The sequence below is a fragment of the Eptatretus burgeri genome, chromosome 17 (genome assembly GCF_056783735.1).
Source record: "Eptatretus burgeri isolate ZD-2024b chromosome 17, Ebu_testis_v1, whole genome shotgun sequence".
NCBI lineage: Eukaryota > Metazoa > Chordata > Myxini > Myxiniformes > Myxinidae > Eptatretus > Eptatretus burgeri.
In genome coordinates this window covers 56,336,636-56,357,921 of record NC_140977.1, presented here as the reverse complement: position 1 = coordinate 56,357,921, position 21,286 = coordinate 56,336,636, and the positions used below count along the sequence as shown (strand labels likewise).

The following is a 21,286-nucleotide window of genomic DNA, read 5'->3' as shown; positions in this document are numbered from 1 at the left end:
CACGGATGCTGACGTCTCCTGGCGTTTATAAGCATTGCAATGTACCCAGTGATTCGTAGCTATGATGAACAGGCATTTGATAATGTGAGTGAGAAAAATGTAAAAAAAAACACTTTATCATTAAGAAATCGTTGCGGCCTGTTCCAAGTCGAGGCATTGTTGAGCAGGCCAAAAAAGATGGCGAATTAAGACCCCAGCAAGAGACAGCAAGGTGACCAAGGATGCGCCTGATGAAAGATATAATTAAATAAAGCCGTTAATTATAATCTCCAAAAGGGTTGTTTTAATTAACCCAAACTCCCAATTTTCACTCTTGCACTTCCTTGGAGTTTTCTTAGTGTGCATGAAAAGTTTCAGGCTGTTAGGTTTCATGGTTTTGGAGTTATGGAGGAGACACACACACACACACACACACATTTTTTTGTTATGTATGTCTGTATTGCAGTAGTTTAGTTGATTCATCTGGTTAAATTGCATAAGCTACGTAATCTGCATCCCCTCGATCAGACAAGTCTTCATGGTATTACATGCTCATGCTCCTCGTCCTCGTTTTTGCAACATTACAAGAAAATGTCAATGTTTTGGATGCCATCACAGGTAGTGGTGTCACCTAAACGGGTACAAATACCATGTGGTGTATCGTGTTTCGCACAGAGAGAACCAAATACCGTGGTCTGGAGATAGAGTCCGCCCTGCACTTCGTCCATGCAGTTGGGATATGTACATGAGCATGTAGTTAGCACGCGTACATGAACATGTATGCATGAGCATGTAGTTGGCAAATGTACATGATCGTGAACATAAGCATGTAGTTGGCACTCATACACATACATGTGTACACGAACATGTAGTTGGCACTCATACACATATACGTGTACACGAGCATGTAGTTGGCACTCATACACATACCTGTGTACATGAGCATGTAGTTGGCACTCATACACATACACGTGTACACGAGCATGTAGTTGGCATTCGTACACATACACGTGTACACGAGCATGTAGTTGGCACTCGTACACATACACGTGTACACGAGCATGTAGTTGGCACTCGTACACATACACGTGTACACGAGCATGTAGTTGGCACTCATACACATACATGTGTACACGAGCATGTAGTTGCCACTCATACATGTGTACACGAGCATGTAGTTGCCACTCATACATGTGTACACGAGCATGTAGCTGGCACAATGTGAACATGAGTATATAGGTGCCACGTGTACACGAGCATGTACCTGACAGACGTACACGAACAATAAATGTTTTTGAATCCTCGTATAACAATTCATCCAGATTGTACAGATTTGTTCGTCCATTCACCATTCGGAGAGGTCCACCAGGTGCTGCACTCTCCCGATGACCGTTAATTCCTGCGATTTACCTTGAAAACCATGATCGGTTCGAGCAATGGAGCATCCTTCTTACTGGACCTTAAACCACATTTACTCACGTGCTGAGGGCAGTGACCGTGGGCTTGGAAACACGGAGCATTGCCTGCAATGTTGCGTCTACTTCGTGATTCAAGAATCGTGGATGAGGCCACGTGGTCAGTAAGTTGGCGCCAAGATCTCCGTCGATGAGAAAATGTCAGTAGTTTTATTCCTTTTTTCATCTCTCCGGAAGCCAAGATGAAATGCAATCTTGGGGATAACTTGGTTTGGGACGTCCAATAATTCTCCCTTTGGTTTGTAAGTTGTAAGGAGGCCGTTTTCTTCTTTTGGTTTGTAAGGAGGCCCTTTCCTTTGGCCAGAGGCCTCCAAGGGGCAACATGTGCCAGAAATGGAGGCAAAAATATTCCCTGCTGATGTCGAGATAAACGAGCTCCGATTTCCATGCTGTCGTTTCTCGTTCGCACGTAACTTTCTGTCGTGCACCGTTTGCCTGACAGGGATGCCGTTCCAACTGGTCGGAGTTTGTACGTTCACCCGCAAAGGATCACCCGTACATCTGGTGAAGCAGAACCCGAACCATCATGTGGTGCGAAATTGGCACAACGACTACTTTAACACCACCAATGATTCCCAGCTTACGGAATTAGTCGAGGACCGTTTTTGGTTGGGTGTTTTTGGGGCCAAGCCAGAACTGTGTCCTGAAGGATACCTGAAATAAATAAAGTCTTTCACTCACCGGCTGGCCAGGACTGAAGAATATTTGAGCAGGTGTTTTCTTTGTGATTTTTTTCAGGCTGTCGGCCATTATTCCTCTCGTTTCACGTGAAATTCCAGGATGACCGTTTAAAGCTGGGTCGCGGTTATAACAGGTGAGCGCACGTACCTCTCGGCGTCTCGGGTATCCATCCTACCAGCGTGGAATTTGCGCAAATTCCTCGAGAGGCAGATGGATACACGACCATGGAAGTGGACCAGACTACCCATGAGGGGATGTAACGAATGCATTCTTTGTGGTTCCATCGTATAAACACCTCCACGCTCTGCTCGAACGTTTCTCTGTTTTCTCTTGTTACCTCCGCCACCCAAGGTGAAGGACGTGATGTTTTCACCCCTCTCTGTCTGTTTGTCTGTCTGTTTGTTTGTGTGTAGGATATCTCAAAATGTTGTGTACAGATTCGGATGAAACTTGGTGGACACGTTGGGTGTGTGGAAAGGACGAATTGACTCGATTTTGGTGAAGATCCGAATCCCGATCTGGATATGAGAATTGTTTAATTTTTTAAGTGATTCTTCACCATTGAGAGATCGGGTCACAAACGTTGTCGTCCTGGAAACACGATATTTCAAACATGTATTGGGCCCGATATGTTCTCGTGGATCAGGCATTACGTCGCAGGGGTATGCGCTCTACTGAGTGCCCGTCTCGTATTTATTTGATATCTTGCGAACACATCCCCGACCGCGTTCCCAGTCCATAAAACACGAAGATCTTGTGTGACCTCTATCGTGATGCTCAATCGATGTACCTTCGCGCACTCCGCCCTGCGACTCACGTTTTGAATTCATTTGAAAAATGTTCATCTCGAGTTTTCAACCTGTTTATTTGATGCTCACACAAGATCTGAAGACCCGCTAAAAGTGGTTGCATTCGGGACAGTAATGGGTAGCAGTATGTCCCGTAAAGCAGGCCGGACGATTTGTCTGCACATCGTCATCGTGAAGAAGTGCCTAAGAGGGATCACTTCACCTGTCAGGGTCATTGACATGATTGCGACCCCGCTTGCTTGTTCACCGATCTTTTGGCCACCGCCACCAGCCATTTCCTGTAGCTCTGTTGGTCCGGTCCAAATGGCAAGCCATTTTGTTGCCTGGAGAAGACCGATGTTGCGTTGCCTCTCCTAGTGTCCTCCGATCGTTATACTTGATGGTGAACTCTGCCCATATTGTCCTGCCATGATGACCTATTTTATTGGTGTTCCTGAGCTTGCGCACGACCCGCGTTGTTTGAGTGTACCTTTTGGGGTGGCGGGTGGACCTTTCTTCCACGGGGTCGGTGGACCTCTAATTCCCATGGATGGTTATCCTCCAGGAAGAGAGTCATACCGGCCCTTTCTGTTGGATTTTCTCCACGAGGACAATTTCAGGAATCCTCAGTGATGTTCAATTTACCTTGAGCGCGCGGTTCCAGGTGTTCAAGGTGTGTTTCCAGATCGGGTGTCTTTTTTTATTTATTTATTTTTTGGTGGATTTTAATTGACTCGTCAAGGCCAGCTCCTCGGCCACGCTTCTACAGCAATTGTAGTGATGCCTGGTCGTGTGTGTTGTCGTGATACATTGTGATTGTTGAAATTCCATCATTTTCTCTCATTGTGCAGAACAATTGAGCAGAACATGGTAGTATACCTTTATTTTTTTTAATCACATCATTTCGCAACTTCAGCAAGGATACTAAAAGTACTTTGGTCGTGATTTTGGCCACTAAGGTCGCATCCTTTTGGATCTCACCCTTGGGGTGTAGGTTTTCCACCTTGTTGGCAGACCTTTGGATCACACATCCTTGATGGTGCCTTCCGATTGGCAAATGTTCCACGGATTAATTACATCTCTGACTCCCTGCTGCCTGTGTTGATGACGTCGAGCTTCTACTTGCACGAGATGGTAAGACCTTATTCGAGACTTGCAGGACGTCACTACGGTAGTTGCAATGTAGCATTCGGTTTTGCCATTTATAAAGTGACCCGGTCACCCTGTGGGTCATGACTAAGGAATGCAATTCGCTTCCTTGGTGTGCTTGGAGGTTTGAGGTTTTCCGGAGCATGTTAACCACGTGGAGCTTGGTAGTAAACTTTTACACACCTCGTCAGTTTGTTTTATGTGGGCAGTGCATGTGAATTTCATGACTAAATGGTGCTTGATATCTCACCTGTTTGTACCTCATCTGTTGTCTCACCTGTTCGTGCCTCGTCTGGCATCTTGCCCGTTTGTACATCATGTGGCATCTCACCTGTTTGTGCCTCGTCCCGGTATCTCACCTGTTTGTACCTCGTCCCGGTATCTCACCTGTTTGTACCTCGTCCCTGTATCTCACCTGTTTGTACCTCGTCCCGGTATCTCACCTGTTTGTACCTCGTCCCGGTATCTCACCTGTTTGTACCTCGTCCCGGTATCTCACCTGTTTGTACCTCGTCCCGGTATCTCACCTGTTTGTACCTCGTCCCGGTATCTCACCTGTTTGTACCTCGTCCCGGTGTCTCATTTCTTTGTGCAATGCTCGGTTGAAGTCAACTTGGTCAGTTTGAGAAGTGATGTTCCCAGATAGGAATTGTCACCCGGATGTTGACCGTGGTGCACCGCCTTCAGAATTCTGATGCAACAACATGTCCGAGGATGTTCAAAACATCTTATCGTCTTACATGCACTGGCCTGTTGTTGTGGTGATGCCGTCGTGCCCTGTCTACAATATTATTCCAGGTTCACTACACTGAAACACCTTCCAATAAACATTCAAATCACGTTTTGGTGGTTTGCAGATCCTTCCTTGAGGTGTAAATGAAACACAACTATTATTAATTTGTATTTATTATAATAATAATTATTATTATTATTATACAATCTAACAGCCCTCTTTGCCCCCATTTTAATTGATGCAAAGTCATGTGAGGCATCACGTTGGTGATGTTAGGAGTAAAATATAGTGATGGCAGAATTTATTTATGCATTTCCTTTTTTATTTATCGATTTTGGACACGTGTATCGATTATTATGAAAAGGAAGCGATTTGAGAATTTCCATGGTGCTGAGATGGCGACGGTTGGGTTAGAATCCAGACACAAGTGGAATCAGAAGGCTTTTTCTTGCTTCGGTTGCTGTGGTTAGTCGAGTGGTGTTATGTTTGTCCACCTGGATCTTCCCTTGCTGGTTTAATGAGTGGTGTTATGTTTGTCCACCTGTATCTTCCCTTGCTGGTTTAATGAGTGGTGTTATGTTTGTCCACCTGGATCTTCCCTTGCTGGTTTAATGAGTGGTGTTATGTTTGTCCACCTGTATCTTCCCTTGCTGGTTTAATGAGTGGTGTTATGTTTGTCCACCTGTATCTTCCCTTGCTGGTTTAATGAGTGGTTATGTTTGTCCACCTGTATCTTCCCTTGCTGGTTTAATGAGTGGTGTTATGTTTGTCCACCTGTATCTTCCCTTGCTGGTTTAATGAGTGGTGTTATGTTTGTCCACCTGTATCTTCCCTTGCTGGTTTAATGAGTGGTGTTATGTTTGTCCACCTGTATCTTCCCTTGCTGGTTTAATGAGTGGTTATGTTTGTCCACCTGTATCTTCCCTTGCTGGTTTAATGAGTGGTGTTATGTTTGTCCACCTGTATCTTCCCTTGCTGGTTTAATGAGTGGTGTTATGTTTGTCCACCTGTATCTTCCCTTGCTGGTTTAATGAGTGGTGTTATGTTTGTCCACCTGTATCTTCCCTTGCTGGTTTAATGAGTGGTGTTATGTTTGTCCACCTGTATCTTCCCTTGCCGGTTTAATGAGTGGTGTTATGTTTGTCCACCTGTATCTTCCCTTGCCGGTTTAATGAGTGGTTATGTTTGTCCACCTGTATCTTCCCTTGCTGGTTTAATGAGTGGTGTTATGTTTGTTCACCTGTATCTTCCCTTGCCGTTTTAATGAGTGGTGTTATGTTTGTCCACCTGTATCTTCCCTTGCCGGTTTAATGAGTGGTGTTATGTTTGTCCACCTGTATCTTCCCTTGCCGGTTTAATGAGTGGTGTTATGTTTGTCCACCTGTATCTTCCCTTGCCGGTTTAATGAGTGGTGTTATGTTTGTCCACCTGTATCTTCCCTTGCTGGTTTAATGAGTGGTGTTATGTTTGTCCACCTGTATCTTCCCTTGCCGGTTTAATGAGTGGTGTTATGTTTGTCCACCTGTATCTTCCCTTGCCGGTTTAATGAGTGGTGTTATGTTTGTCCACCTGTATCTTCCCTTGCTGGTTTAATGAGTGGTGTTATGTTTGTCCACCTGTATCTTCCCTTGCTGGTTTAACGAGTGGTGTTATGTTTGTCCACCTGTATCTTCCCTCGCTGGTTTAATGAGTGGTGTTATGTTTGTCCACCTGTATCTTCCCTTGCTGGTTTAATGAGTGGTGTTATGTTTGTCCACCTGTATCTTCCCTTGCTGGTTTAATGAGTGGTGTTATGTTTGTCCACCTGTATCTTCCCTTGCTGGTTTAATGAGTGGTGTTATGTTTGTCCACCTGTATCTTCCCTTGCTGGTTTAACGAGTGGTGTTATGTTTGTCCACCTGTATCTTCCCTTGCTGGTTTAATGAGTGGTGTTATGTTTGTCCACCTGTATCTTCCCTTGCTGGTTTAACGAGTGGTGTTATGTTTGTCCACCTGTATCTTCCCTTGCTGGTTTAACGAGTGGTGTTATGTTTGTCCACCTGTATCTTCCCTTGCTGGTTTAACGAGTGGTGTTATGTTTGTCCACCTGTATCTTCCCTTGCTGGTTTAACGAGTGGTGTTATGTTTGTTCACCTGTATCTTCCCTTGCCGGTTTAATGAGTGGTGTTATGTTTGTCCACCCGTATCTTCCCTTGCCGGTTTAATGAGTGGTGTTATGTTTGTCCACCTGTATCTTCCCTTGCTGGTTTAATGAGTGGTGTTATGTTTGTCCACCTGTATCTTCCCTTGCTGGTTTAACGAGTGGTGTTATGTTTGTCCACCTGTATCTTCCCTTGCTGGTTTAACGAGTGGTGTTATGTTTGTCCACCTGTATCTTCCCTTGCCGGTTTAATGAGTGGTGTTATGTTTGTCCACCTGTATCTCCCATTGCTGGTTCCCTCGTGGAAGGAGAGGGTATTGCGTTGGGGTCCATTTGTTTGTTTGTTTGTTTGTCTCTCTGTCTGTCTGTTTTGTCTGTCTGTCTGTCTGTTTGTCTGTCTGTGTTTGTCTGTCTGTTTGTCTGCATAGAACTTTCGTGTGTTTCTCCGCAACCGCTTGTCGGATTGGGACAAAATTTTCACCATTGGTGCAACTACTCATGTAAAATGTTTTAATCATAATTATGACATCATAGGTCACGTGGTATGTAACCATATTGGATTTACCCTCAAACCTATATAAATCTTCTCCAGAATGGCTGGACAGATCAAGGGGAAACTTCACACAAATGTTCCCCAAGCTTTGGGTGTACAGGTTTATTTAGGAATAATTTGATGGGTCACATAGTTTGGATTTAAGAAAAATATTAAATAATGTTTTCTCTGGAACCGCTTTATCGATCGACATGAAACTTCCAAATTATGGTCGAGTAGTGATGGGGAATACATGTTTTAAATTTCAACTTGATCGGACGCATGGTCTGGCAGCCAGAAATATGAATTTTTTTTTTGATCTAGGTTATTTTTTATTTTTTTTAATTTTTTTTTGATTAACGTTCACTTGGCTGTGCCTTGATGGGTTTGAGTGTAGAGGAGTATCAGCTGAAATGTGAATCCTATCCAGTTTCCTCATGATGACTTCATCTTTTGTGTTTGCTTGTTTGGGTTCCTTTTGATTACTTCAATGCAGGACTCGTACCGATCTGGTTTTCTATTTTATTTGAATTGAATTCATTTTTAATCCCATTCTACATTCAATTGAATAATAATTTTTAAAAACGTCATGAATCGGTGTCAGGTGTCCAATCAAAGCGGGACGTCTTGGTACCTGGTCATCACTGCCAGCAGTTATATAGTGGCAGTTCTAGTTATGTCTCTTATTAATTATATGTAACACACCCGGAACCAAACACCACACACACACACACACACACACACACACACACACACACACACACACACACACACACACACACACACACACACACACACACACACACACACACACACACACACACACACACACACACACACACACACACACACACACAAGTCCTGGTGAGGGTCTGCGATCTCTGATTGCTCTTTTTCTTGTTTAATAATGCGAAGCCAAGGGTTTTGTTGGTCTCCATGAAGGTGTTTTAAATTCGAAATGGTATGCTTGACGTGGTTTTTATGCATCGGTTTGACATATGTGGTTGCTACTAGCTATTGTGTGCAGTCTGTGGCTGTTGGTTGCCTCATTTTCTGGGATGCGTGGCTGTGCCGCCGGTGCAATGCCTCTATTACTCGTACGCTGGTACTCATTTCACCGAACTTGGTAGGATGACAGGCTGAGTCAACCCCACCTGGTGTTAATTCAACATCCCGAAAGGGGCTCAAACTCAGGATGCTGAGATCCCAAGCCAGCCACCTTAACCGCCAAGCCATCACTGGGCATGAGAGAGAGAGAGAGAGAGAGAGAGAGAGAGAGAGAGAGAGAGAGAGAGAGAGAGAGAGAGAGAGAGAGAGAGAGAGAGGTGGTTGACATGGTGGTTGACATGGTGGTTGTGTAGTTTGGTTCAGTTTAACGAAGCCATTTACTTGTTGGTGACACGATGAGCCCATCTCCATGTTTGCTCAAGCTTGGTAATCGTTCATGTTGATGGATTCGAGTGGTAACCTTTTGGTTGGATCATGGTTTATTTATTTGTTTATTTGTTTATTTATTTACTTATTTAAACAGCCTGTTGCACACCAACGGTTCATGTTTCTAAACACTTGTGCAGGCACGTTCGATGGCTTACAACAGATCCCAAGTTATTCTGCTAATGGTAGAATGGTGAACCCTGAGTGTGCTGCACATATTGTCCTTTATTCCATTTTGAAGAATTGGTTGTTGAAAGTTGTGTGGTATGAATAACATCACCTGAGGCTCGAGTTATCGAGAGGACCCCCTCACTCTTTTTTCCCCTCACTCCCTGGCCTCTCTCTCTCTCTCTCTCTCTCTCTCTCTCTCTCTCTCTCTCTCTCTCTCTCTCTCTCTCTCTCTCTCTCTCTCTCTCTCTCTCTCTCTCTCTCTCTCTCTCTCTCTCTCTCTCTCTTTCTCTCTTTCCTCTCTCTTTCCTCTCTCTTTCCTCTCTCTTTCCTCTCTCTCTCCTCTCTCTTTCCTCTCTCTTTCCTCTCTCTTTCCTCTCTCTTTCCTCTCTCTTTCCTCTCTCTTTCCTCTCTCTTTCCTCTCTCTTTCCTCTCTCTTTCCTCTCTCTTTCCTCTCTCTTTCCTCTCTCTTTCCTCTCTCTTTCCTCTCTCTTTCCTCTCTCTTTCCTCTCTCTTTCCTCTCTCTTTCCTCTCTCTTTCCTCTCTCTTTCCTCTCTCTTTCCTCTCTCTTTCCTCTCTCTTTCCTCTCTCTTTCCTCTCTCTTTCCTCTCTCTTTCCTCTCTCTTTCCTCTCTCTTTCCTCTCTCTTTCCTCTCTCTTTCCTCTCTCTTTCCTCTCTCTTTCCTCTCTCTTTCCTCTCTCTTTCCTCTCTCTTTCCTCTCTCTTTCCTCTCTCTTTCCTCTCTCTTTTCTCTCTCTTTCCTCTTACTCCTTTACTTTCTCACCGAGTGTGCTCGACACGTTCGTGCCGCATTTCCCAGCTCACCACTGATTGTCCCTGCTCCATGTCCTCCTGCCAGTTCCACACTTCACCTCATGATGGTTGAGTTTTTATTTATTTTCTTCACGAGTCTGTACTACGGCTCCAGCCTCCAGGTCCAGCATCAAGCGTCTGAAGCTCCGTTCGAGCCGATTCCCGGTTTCTTGTGAACACAATGCTGGCTTTGTCCCATCAGAAGGTGAGGACGAGGGGTGAGAGCCAAGGCGAGAGACGGTGGGGTGTGTGGGGGTTTATAAGGATTGTGGAAAGGAAAAAAAAAAAGAAGTCCGTGCACCTGAGGAGGCATCGTGTTTGAACGGTGAATGTTGGTGGTGCAGGTCTCACTGGAGACAAGACCAATGAGCCACCAATGTGTGCACACGTTGATGTATACATGTATTCTTGTTATTATTATTATTATTATTATTATTATTATTATTATTGTCCCGTTTGTTAATTTCCCCGGGATGAGCTCGGGTTACGCCGTGGCAGATCGGCCTGGATTCAAACCGGGTGTTTTTGCTGGGCCAGACCGACGAGCAGGCACCGCGGTCGGGCAGCTGCGAGCTTGGTGTCTGTGTTCGTCGGTCATGTGATGCACCCAGAGGGTGTGCTTACGTCATATGTGCGTCAGTGTTGCATGGCAACCGTCTCTCCCATTACCCCCACCCCCTCGCTTCTTAAACCCCCCTCCTTGTCTTTACACCACCCTCGACCCCATTCCCCCACATCGCCCCCACCGCTCCCCTTCCCCCAATTTACACTTCGGGCTGCGTGGACATCTCCACTGTCTGCGTCTTTGTGCAACGATTTATGTTCGTACTTCAACATGTCCAAGTGCCTTAAGTTACTTGTATTTCAACATCTAACCGCATTTCGGTTTGTCTAACCACGTCTCGGTTAGTCTAACCACGTCTCGGTTAGTCTAACCACGTTTCAGTTTGTCGAACCATGTTTCAGTTTGTCGAACCATGTTTCAGTTCGTCTAACTATGTTTCAGTTTGTCTAACCACGTCTCGGTTCATCTTACCGCATCTCAGTTAGTCTAACCATGGTTCAGTTAGTCTAATCATGGTTCAGTTTGTCTAACCACGTCTCGGTTCATCTTACCGCATCTCAGTTAGTCTAACCATGGTTCAGTTTGTCTAACCACGTCTCGGTTCATCTTACCGCATCTCAGTTAGTCTAACCATGATTCAGTTTGTCTAACCACGTCTCGGTTCATCTTACCGCATCTCAGTTAGTCTAACCATGGTTCAGTTAGTCTAATCATGGTTCAGTTTGTCTAACCACGTCTCGGTTCATCTTACCGCATCTCAGTTAGTCTAACCATGGTTCAGTTTGTCTAACCGCAGTTCAGTTTGTCTAACCACGTCTCGGTTCATCTTACCACATCTCAGTTAGTCTAACCATGGTTCAGTTTGTCTAACCGCGGTTCAGTTTGTCTAACCACGTCTCGGTTCATCTTACCGCATCTCAGTTAGTCTAACCATGGTTGAGTTTGTCTAACCGTGGTTCAGTTTGTCTAACCACGTCTCGGTTCATCTTACCGCATCTCAGTTAGTCTAACCATGGTTCAGTTTGTCTAACCGTGGTTCAGTTTGTCTAACCACGTCTCGGTTCATCTTACCGCATCTCAGTTAGTCTAACCATGGTTCAGTTTGTCTAACCGCGGTTCAGTTTGTCTAACCACGTCTCGGTTCATCTTCCCACGTCTCGGTTAGTCTAACCACGGTTCAGTTTGTCTAACCACATCTCTGTTCATCTTCCCGCGTCTCGGTTAGTCTAACCACGGTTCAGTTTGTCTCACCACGTCTCAGTTCATCTTACCACATCTCGGTTAGTCTAACCACGTTTCAGTTTGTTTACCCTGTTTCAGTTTGTCGAACCATGTTTCAGTTCGTCTAACTATGTTTCAGTTTGTCTAACCACGTCTCGGTTCGTCTTACCACGTCTTGGTTCGTCTAACCACGTCTCGGTTCATCTTACCACGTCTCGGTTAGTCCAACCACGTCTCGGTTCATCTTACCACGTCTCGGTTAGTCTAACCACGTCTCGGTTAGTCTAACCACGTTTCAGTTTGTCGAACCATGTTTCAGTTTGTCGAACCATGTTTCAGTTCGTCTAACTATGTTTCAGTTTGTCTAACCACGTCTCGGTTCATCTTACCACGTCTTGGTTCGTCTAACCACGTTTCAGTTTGTCTAACCGCGGTGTTCAAGTCCAGTGCCTGTCCAGTTGTCGAGGTCGTTGCATTCTAGTTTCTGTGGACCTTCACGAGACCGACTACCGAGCTGTTCGGGAATACTTTTGGGTAGTTTGATCGGTATTTAATTAATTATTGTACTTTCACCTCCTCTACACCTGTGTACCTTCACGAGACCGACTACCGAGCTGTTCGGGAATACTTTTGGGTAGTTTGATCGGTATTTAATTAATTATTGTGCTTTCACCTCCTCCACACCTGTGGACCTTCACGAGACCGACTACCGAGCTGTTCGGGAATACTTTTGGGTAGTTTGATCGGTATTTAATTAATTATTGTACTTTCACCTCCTCTACACCTGTGTACCTTCACGAGACCGACTACCGAGCTGTTCGGGAATACTTTTGGGTAGTTTGATCGGTATTTAATTAATTATTGTACTTTCACCTCCTCTACACCTGTGGACCTTCACGAGACCGACAACCGAGCTGTTCGGGAATACTTTTGGGTAGTTTGATCGGTATTTAATTAATTATTGTACTTTCACCTCCTCTACACCTGTGGACCTTCACGAGACCGACTACCGAGCTGTTCGGGAATACTTTTGGGTAGTTTGATCGGTATTTAATTAATTATTGTACTTTCACCTCCTCTACACCTGTGGACCTTCACGAGACCGACTACCGAGCTGTTCGGGAATACTTTTGGGTAGTTTGATCGGTATTTAATTAATTATTGTACTTTCACCTCCTCTACACCTGTGGACCTTCACGAGACCGACTACCGAGCTGTTCGGGAATACTTTTGGGTAGTTTGATCGGTATTTAATTAATTATTGTACTTTCACCTCCTCTACACCTGTGGACCTTCACGAGACCGACTACCGAGCTGTTCGGGAATACTTTTGGGTAGTTTGATCGGTATTTAATTAATTATTGTACTTTCACCTCCTCTACACCTGTGGACCTTCACGAGACCGACTACCGAGCTGTTCGGGAATACTTTTGGGTAGTTTGATCGGTATTTAATTAATTATTGTACTTTCACCTCCTCTACACCTGTGGGCTTTCCTTCGTGTGTTCCGTGGGATTCCAACACACTCCACCATTTGGAATGTCTCTCTGTCTGGGGATTTGGAAGGGTTGGGGTTAGGGGTCGAGGGGAGGGGGGTTGTCCATTTCAAACACAATCCTTGTTTCATGCAGATCCACGTAGTTGGACAAGTTCTGTCTTGGGGTTCGTCTGCTCGCTCTGATGTCCAATCCAAGAAAGATAATTCATTCATTATTTACTTGTCTTCATGTCACGTTCCAGCCATTTGGACTCGTCTCGTTAACCATCGCTTAGACTTTTCCATATGACGTTTAACTTCCACTTTTTGTACAGGACAGGGCATGGTGACTGGTGAGCTCGATAACCCCTTGTTATCGTCACAGTATTGAAAGCTGCGTCGTACAAGGATGTGGGTTCCATTGATGTTCAAGTCTTGGTGGCGATTTCTTGCTCCTCTCCTGTGCCTGTGCTCCATCTTGGTTTGTCTCAATAATATTCTGCCATTGCTTAAACATCAACATCTACATTCTCATTTCACCTGTCCACGCGGATGTGGATAACTCGGCCACACTTCATCACCTGTCCCGAACGCTAGTTCACCTGTGACTGTCCCGAGCACTCGTTCACCTGTCTATGTGGGTGTTGATTTTTCTTTCCATCGGCTTTGACTCCCCTCATCGTTGGGATATTTACACCTGGATGTTTGAAAGAGCGGATTAAATGTCATTTCGTTCTTCTCCTGGCTGTTCCAGGGTCATGAACAACCAGCTTGAGAACACCAGTCCTGCAGTTTATGTCGGGTAGCGGCATCGGCGTATGTAGTTGTGCGTTTTCAGCTCTTTCTGTCGGGTGTACTGGCTACATGTATGTGGAGTACAACGGTGACGCTCACTTGTCCGAAGTACGTCGTTCGGAGACATCGCGTTCCCTACTACCGGCAGTTTGATTTGTTGTGCGTGCGAGCATCTCCTCGAAACGAATGTACGACGACAGTTCATGCGCACTCGCTCGATGAACGTTTCTTGGTGCACACTTGATGGAATAAGGTCTCCGTCTGCTCCATGGACGGGACATTGTCCGGTAGTCATCATCATGTGATTTCTGGGGGTCATACAATCAAGAACGGGGAGAAAACAACGACCGGAGACCATGGGAGAGTGCGGTCCAAGTGCTCATGCAGGTGTGTTGCAAGTTCGTTTGGTACGACAGGACACCTGCGGTCTCTTGACCGAGCGTGTGTCCAGGTTTGACAAGAAACCTGCGGTCTCTTGACCGAGCGTGTGTCCAGGTTTGACAAGACACTTGCGGTCTCTTGACCGAGCGTGTGTCCAGGTTCGACAAGACACCTGTGGTCTCTTGACCGAGCGTGTGTCCAGGTTCGACAAGACACCTGCGGTCTCTTGACCGAGCGTGTGTCCAGGTTTGACAAGACACTTGCGGTCTCTTGACCGAGCGTGTGTCCAGGTTCGACAAGACACCTGCGGTCTCTTGACCGAGTGTATGTCCAGGTTTGAAGGTACGCCTGCGGTCTCTTGACCGAGCGTGTGTCCAGGTTTGACAAGACACCTGCGGTCTCTTGACCGAGCATGTGTCCAGGTTTGACAAGACACCTGCGGTCTCTTGACCGAGCGTGTGTCCAGGTTTGACAAGACACTTGCGGTCTCTTGACCGAGCGTGTGTCCAGGTTCGACAAGACACCTGCGGTCTCTTGACCGAGTGTATGTCCAGGTTTGAAGGTACGCCTGCGGTCTCTTGACCGAGCGTGTGTCCAGGTTTGACAAGACACCTGCGGTCTCTTGACCGAGCATGTGTCCAGGTTTGAATGGATTTTCGAACCTTCGCTTTGTTTGTCGTTCTGTGAACAATCCAGTGCGTTCGTGTATACTCCAGCTCTCCGTCGTTTTGTGATGATTTATTACCTCTGCCCCGAAGGTGAAGGAGGTTGTGTTTTCACCCCTGTCTGTCTGTATGTCTGTTTGTTTGTGTACAGTATATCTCAAAAAGTTGTGGACAGATCTGGATGAAATTTCGTGGACAGGTTGGGTGTGTGACAAGGACGAACTGATTAGATTTTGTTGAAGATCCTGATCCGGATCCAACGACTAGAATTTAAAAAGTGATCAGAGACGGGGCCAAAAGCGATATAGTCCTGTATAGCACGATATCTCAAAAATGTATTGGGCCTGATATGTTCCCGTGGCTCAGGCGTTGCGTGGTAGAGGTATGTGCTCTACCGAGTGGCCTTCTAGTTTTACTTTCAAATGACTGGCACATCAAACACCTTCCACAATATAAAACAATTGATAATAATAAAAAGGAGAAGTGCTCTCTCGTTTTTGGCCCTATCTCTCAATGGTGAAGAATCACTTTTTAAATTCTAGTACTGTGATCCGTATCCGGATTCAGATCTTCACCAACATTTAACGTTGCTGTCCTTGGCTGGTTTCCTGATTTTATTTTAGCCGAGTGACAAACAGACAGGGAGGGGTGAAAACACAAGCTCCTTCACCTTCATGGCAGAGGTAATGAAAGGGACAAAGTGAATTTTTAATAAAGTTTATAGTACGAGGTTCCTTCGAAGGAACTTCAATGCAGGAGGCCTTGAGGCCCATCATAGTCTGCGCCGAGATTGCCAACCGATGGTTTATCCTGCTCTATCCTTTTAAAATGCAGAAATTCAAGCAAGCGTGGACGCTGCCACATTTAGTGTGGACGCTCCGACCATTACACCACCAAGTCTGGTAAATCAATGGATGTTATTCCTGGAACTACCCTGACTACCCTCCTTATCTGTCCTGATTATTCCCACCTTGTATGGTGGTCGGCTGTACAAAGTTTTTGTCCCAAGTCTTTTACCAACTGGTTGGTCTAGCTGTGACATTCGGCTGAAGTCTACTAGGGCAGGAATTCGTAATTTGTGGACCGGCGATAACCCGGTTCCTCTTCGTGAGACACCGTGCGACCTTTAATGCCAACCATCGACCGATGCCGGTACACGGATCCTCCTGCTGAACATCCCGTCCTCCTGCCCCCCCTCCCGAGGCACACGTCGATGGCTCGTCCTGCCTACGAAACTACAGGATAGTGGTTTATACCTGCGTCGGGATTCAAACCCAGGTTAGACGGCTCAGGTGATCCGATTGTGCGTGTATCTCTCGGCCATCCTAACAGCCTCAAATGTTATACCTGGAACTTGAGGAATAATAACAATGTTAAAACATAGTTAAACTTTCCGAAGACATTTTACCTTCTGCTCATGTTTTGTTTTGTTGTTACCACTGGGAAAAAAACAAATTTGATTGATAGAAACATCCAGCTCTCTCTGTCTGTCTGTCTGTCCCTCTCTCTGTCTCTGTCTCTCCCCACATCCTTCAAGTGCATATTCCGGTCCTTGTTTGTTTGTACACTTCCTGGAGTAAACTTCATAGTGCTTTCCACTCTCAGTACAGATCCATAATACTGCGGAAGTGGTTTCTTTTGAAAAACATAGTTTAATTTGTGAAGTTTTGTTCGTTTTGTTTTCGAAGCTGCATGGTTTTTAGCAAGTGAACACACCCGGGGTTTTTCCTCCATTTCGCAAACTGAAACTCTAAGTTTCATTGTCTCGTCCTGAGAAGCCATGAGGTCCGACTGGGCCGAAGCTCTCAGTCCAGCAGTTGCTGCTCTTCCTGCATTACAAGCTCCTTGATTTCCACCCGTTATTGTTTCACCGTTTCATTGTGTCCTCATGTCTGTGCGTCGTGCCGTTGCGCGTGTAGGTAGCTCTGACTGTTCACGCTGGTTCAAGGCCTACATCATTGTTCGTACAGGAAACCTGACTTGAGGACCATTTATAATCCAGGTAGTCTTTCCTCGTTGCATTTCCTTTGGTTTCTCATTTGACGTCATTGTTCCAGCGTGTTTGAGCGTGTTTAAATTAGCTTTTCAAGATCTGTGGTTATCGAAGCTTTGACACTCCTTGGGTTCTGTTAACCGGGCGAGTTGATGTTGCTTTCTTCGCGGTTGCATCGGTCGGATTGTGACCCGTTGAGAGCGCCACCTCACTCTGCCGGGTCGTCAAGGCCACAGTTGCTGCCAATTTTATTACGTCATTATCATGAAGAGATTATGTGTGGATAACAATGGTACGGATAACACCGTAACCATAACAACACGATGAAAATTGACGTGAACAAACTTGTTGCGGGTTCTCTAGTGCAGAGTGCGATGAAGATCGTGGATGTGTTGTGTGCGGCCTGACGCTCGATTCGGAACCAAACGGTTCTGCTATTTCCTTGAATGAAATATTTAAATTTAGAGATATATTTTGAAATATTTATTTCCTCGAAATGTTGTGTTTATCGGTGATGACATCATCGGTGGCCTAAATTGAAAATTGACATTCAACAGTAAGATTTGACCATATTTCGTATTTGCGTTGTACACCGTTACGGTTATGCATCTTCAACGATCGTCACGCCGCCCGGCGGCTACGGGACGAAAAGGTCTTCGCGCCAGCCGGCTTAATTTCGCGGGAATCACCATCTCCGAATGCAACGGACCGCGGCACATCTCTCGGCAAGATGGCCGAGCGAAGCGCGTCGGCGATCCGCGTTGAGATGTTTATACACGAACCCAATCTACCCGTCTAACAACGGGTCACTAATCCAAACTTCTAAACGCTACGGTTCCCACACAAGCTGTCTTCAAAACGGGATCTTTTTAGGGGGGAAAAGGGGAGGAAGAAGAATACGGCGGTGATCACAGACAGGAACAAATAATAATAATTAATAAATTACATCCACATGCCCCGAAACCACGAAACTCAGGAGAACACGGAACTCAGCAGGGGATCGACAAGAGTAAAGCAACCTGTCCGACATGGCAATGCTCGCGCACACGGTCTAGTTCCTCGTTCCAGAGCGCAGCGGTCTGGTGCATAGCTTGGCCTCGCCGTGTTTTGCATGCCAGCACTAACCACGTTCCCTGTGCACCAGCTTCTCAACCAACTTGTGACTGGTGCCACAAACCCCAGAGCTTTCGAAAATACACGTGCTCGACACGCTCTATAATTTACGCAATCTTCACCACACTTACGCTCACATGTACAATGAAATAACTATTCTAATCTATCCCCCATTTTACCCGCTACACCAGATCGATAACAATACATTTTTAAAATGAGCTTTGTGTGACGAACTTCTAGGAATCGAGCTTTCAGGAGAAAAGAATCTCGATGTTGTGCTTGTTCACATCGGAACCTCCCCCCCCTCTATGATGACACACCCAATCTATGGTAGAACAGACGTGCCAGACTTCTGACACCGTTGGTAAGTTTGAAAAACGGGCTGTTGTTACTTATGTGTTTATTCCTTCATTGCTGCCATGACACTACTGGCCCAGACTCTTTAGGAAGTGGTTTCCTATGAAAAGAAAAGTCCATTAAGACACTGGCTTTAGAAAAGTTTTTCATGCCTCCGCAGCTATAGGCCAGAACCTTTATTATCCCCACGTTTTTTTTGGGGGGGGGGGGGGAAATGGGGATACTGCAATCGGGTCCGTCTGTCCGTCCGTTTGTTCGTCCGTCACGCTATCTCCGAAACGATTTGGCAGAAATTCACCAAATTTGGTAGTTTTGATCACCACTTGGCAAGAAGCCTGTGCAAGAACAGCGTTATTTGTTGGCCGGGCCTCTTGTGGTGGGGTCAAAAGGTCAAATACCCCCAAAAAATGCAATTACGGGCACATTTTTAAGCATCTTTAATTAATGAAACTTTGTATGTGCAATCATATTTGGGGGACGCATGAAACGTGTGTCAATTTTTTGGATTTGACCGCCGGTTCGTGCCCCAGGCGGCTGGGGACTTCGGGTCACTGGGGTCAAAACGGAAAAATGATTTTAACTCAAAATTTGATGTTGGGTCATTCCTGGTGGAACGTTTTTCCATCTCTCAACCTTGCTTGAGGTGGGAATTGTGGGGAGTTGCGATGGTGCGTCATCGACTTCGCTCGAGCTTCATTTTTGAGTAGTTTTCATGTGTGTGCATGTCAAATAATTTGCTTCTCCCCCCCAAAAAAAACTTTGATTCAATCACTCATGATGACATGCCTGTTCCAAATGGTTATGTATTAGATAAGACATGGGGGTTGGGGAGGGGGAATTGCTTAATAATAAAATAATTTTGGTCTGTTTGACGAAGAAATTGCATTTATTCATCCATTATTTGGATATATCAAAACTGAATGTGTAATCCAGCTGAAATCCAGTCCGTGAAGGACACAGAAGCACGCGGGGTGTGAAGCAGCTGGTGTCAGGTGCTCCCCTGGTAACCGCAGCATCAGTCAGCTCGCATAGATAGGCCTTGGAAGCCTTTTTTTTGACAATTCCAGCCCACGTGGGAGGGAAATCAATCCACGGACGCGTTTCTGGCTTGAGGTCGACGAGCTGGCCTGCCGTCCTGTTACTCCCTCACTGGATGGTCTGCCAGCTTATCTCTTGGGTGGAAGCCACTCTGCACTGATGACTGCCAAGGAGTGAGAAACATGGCCGTGGATTGATTGCTTTGCCCAGGGATGGGCTGGCAGTTTGCACGTCTTTGGAATCGATTTCAGTGTTCACCATGCTGGGTGATGTCATGACATTCTAGTGAGCTGCTCGTCTGGCGCCATTCCGTCACTCGGTTGTTGACATCCGATAGAATCCGACACTGTGGCCCTTCCAATCCTGCAGCATCCCATCACATATTCCTGATGGGTATATCAGCTTGTATTATATATCTATTGACAAAAATGTGTTACCTTCCATCAAATTTAAATACAGTTGATTTCTTTTGGGAAGATACAAAGCAGGGAAAGGACACTGGGTCCATATTTTGTGAGATTCTCAGCGTTTCAATCACACCCGGTGGCGTAATCGTTGCAGAGGATACAAATCTGAGAGGTCGGAGGTTCGAACCCTGACCAAGTCAGAACAAAGACTTTAAAAATGGTACGTGCTGCTTCCTTGCTTGGCACAGCATTTAAAAAGGATGGAGCACGGACAAACAACCGTAGGTTGACAACCGTTGTGCAGGCTTGATGGGCCTATTGGCCTCCAGCGTTGACGTTAGTTTTAAGGGTGGTTCTCGTGTCATTATTATTATGACAGGTCAAGGTTCATGAAGCGATGGACGTCAGATTGATAAAGAGGTCATGAAATAATATTTCACCAATCGATTACCCCTCGGTCTATCGCCAAATAAATGCCAAACACCGTACAGGCCTTTCCACGAGCTTTCATGATGTTACGGACAAAAAGGAACGAGTTTGTTCACCTTCATGCCTGCGGTACCTCAATTTTACCTTGCAGTGTCTCTGGTACGACCATTTGTTGCCTCGGCAAGCACGTTTGTCACCAACTTTACCAAACAATTTATAAGGGATGTTTAACAGGTTTTTACGATGCAGATGCTCCCAAAAGATTCCAAGAAATGACCCAATTGATCTCCTGTTGTGGTGTCAGCCATATGGGACTTGCGTTAGGCCGAAGTCTTTCACCAACTGCCTGACACTTGACTGAAGGTGATTTTTGCCAGGAATTGGTGATTTGTTTAGCTCGCTGGTGATACTATGCCTACTCTTCATGAAAGGCGTCGAGGAATCTTCAACATCCACCAACAACCAGTATTAACAGATGGTAGAGCCAGCTTAACTTTTGCCCGAGGGACAGCGCACTTTGTGATGCGATGCCCGACCAGTGACGCACTGATCAGACAATATACAGTGTGAGCAGGAATCGAACCCAGTCGAGACGCTCAGAAGGTAAGTACACCACCTCTGCACTATCCTGTCAGACTCTGTGACACACACACACACACACACACACACACACACACACACACACACACACACACACACACACACACACACACACACACACACACACACACACACACACACACACACACACACACACACACACCATGTTGGCACATCTGAAGTGTCGCATACGTTGAACTTTTAAAGATGCTCCATCATGCAAACTCCAACCCTCCCAGACATGCTTTTGGGCACAATTTGATTGAAACATTTCAGGAATTTGTAACATATCAAATTGCATCAAATTAACTTCTCAATATCAGGTTTGTGAAGTTTCTGTTACGCCAAGGGGGC

The 21,286-nt window shown here is 45.6% G+C and overlaps 1 protein-coding gene across 10 annotated transcripts in view; it reads left to right on the top strand.

Moving 5' to 3' along the window:
* The window catches only part of LOC147010180 (cGMP-inhibited 3',5'-cyclic phosphodiesterase 3A-like), an 82,541-nt gene that overhangs the window by 18,904 nt on the left and 42,351 nt on the right, over positions 1–21,286 (top strand). For 2 of the 10 annotated variants that reach the window (XM_085862647.1, XM_085862646.1), the window contains exon 1: positions 4,013–4,057. The exons of 6 other annotated variants lie outside the window; for them this stretch is intronic. In XM_085862647.1, the coding sequence (XP_085718773.1) occupies positions 4,028–4,057 (30 nt within the window). In that variant the 5' untranslated portion in view covers positions 4,013–4,027. Of the gene's footprint in view, positions 1–4,012; positions 4,058–9,858; positions 10,097–21,286 lie in introns of those variants that run through there. 2 more of the 10 variants (XM_085862650.1, XM_085862649.1) reach the window with 1 other exon arrangement.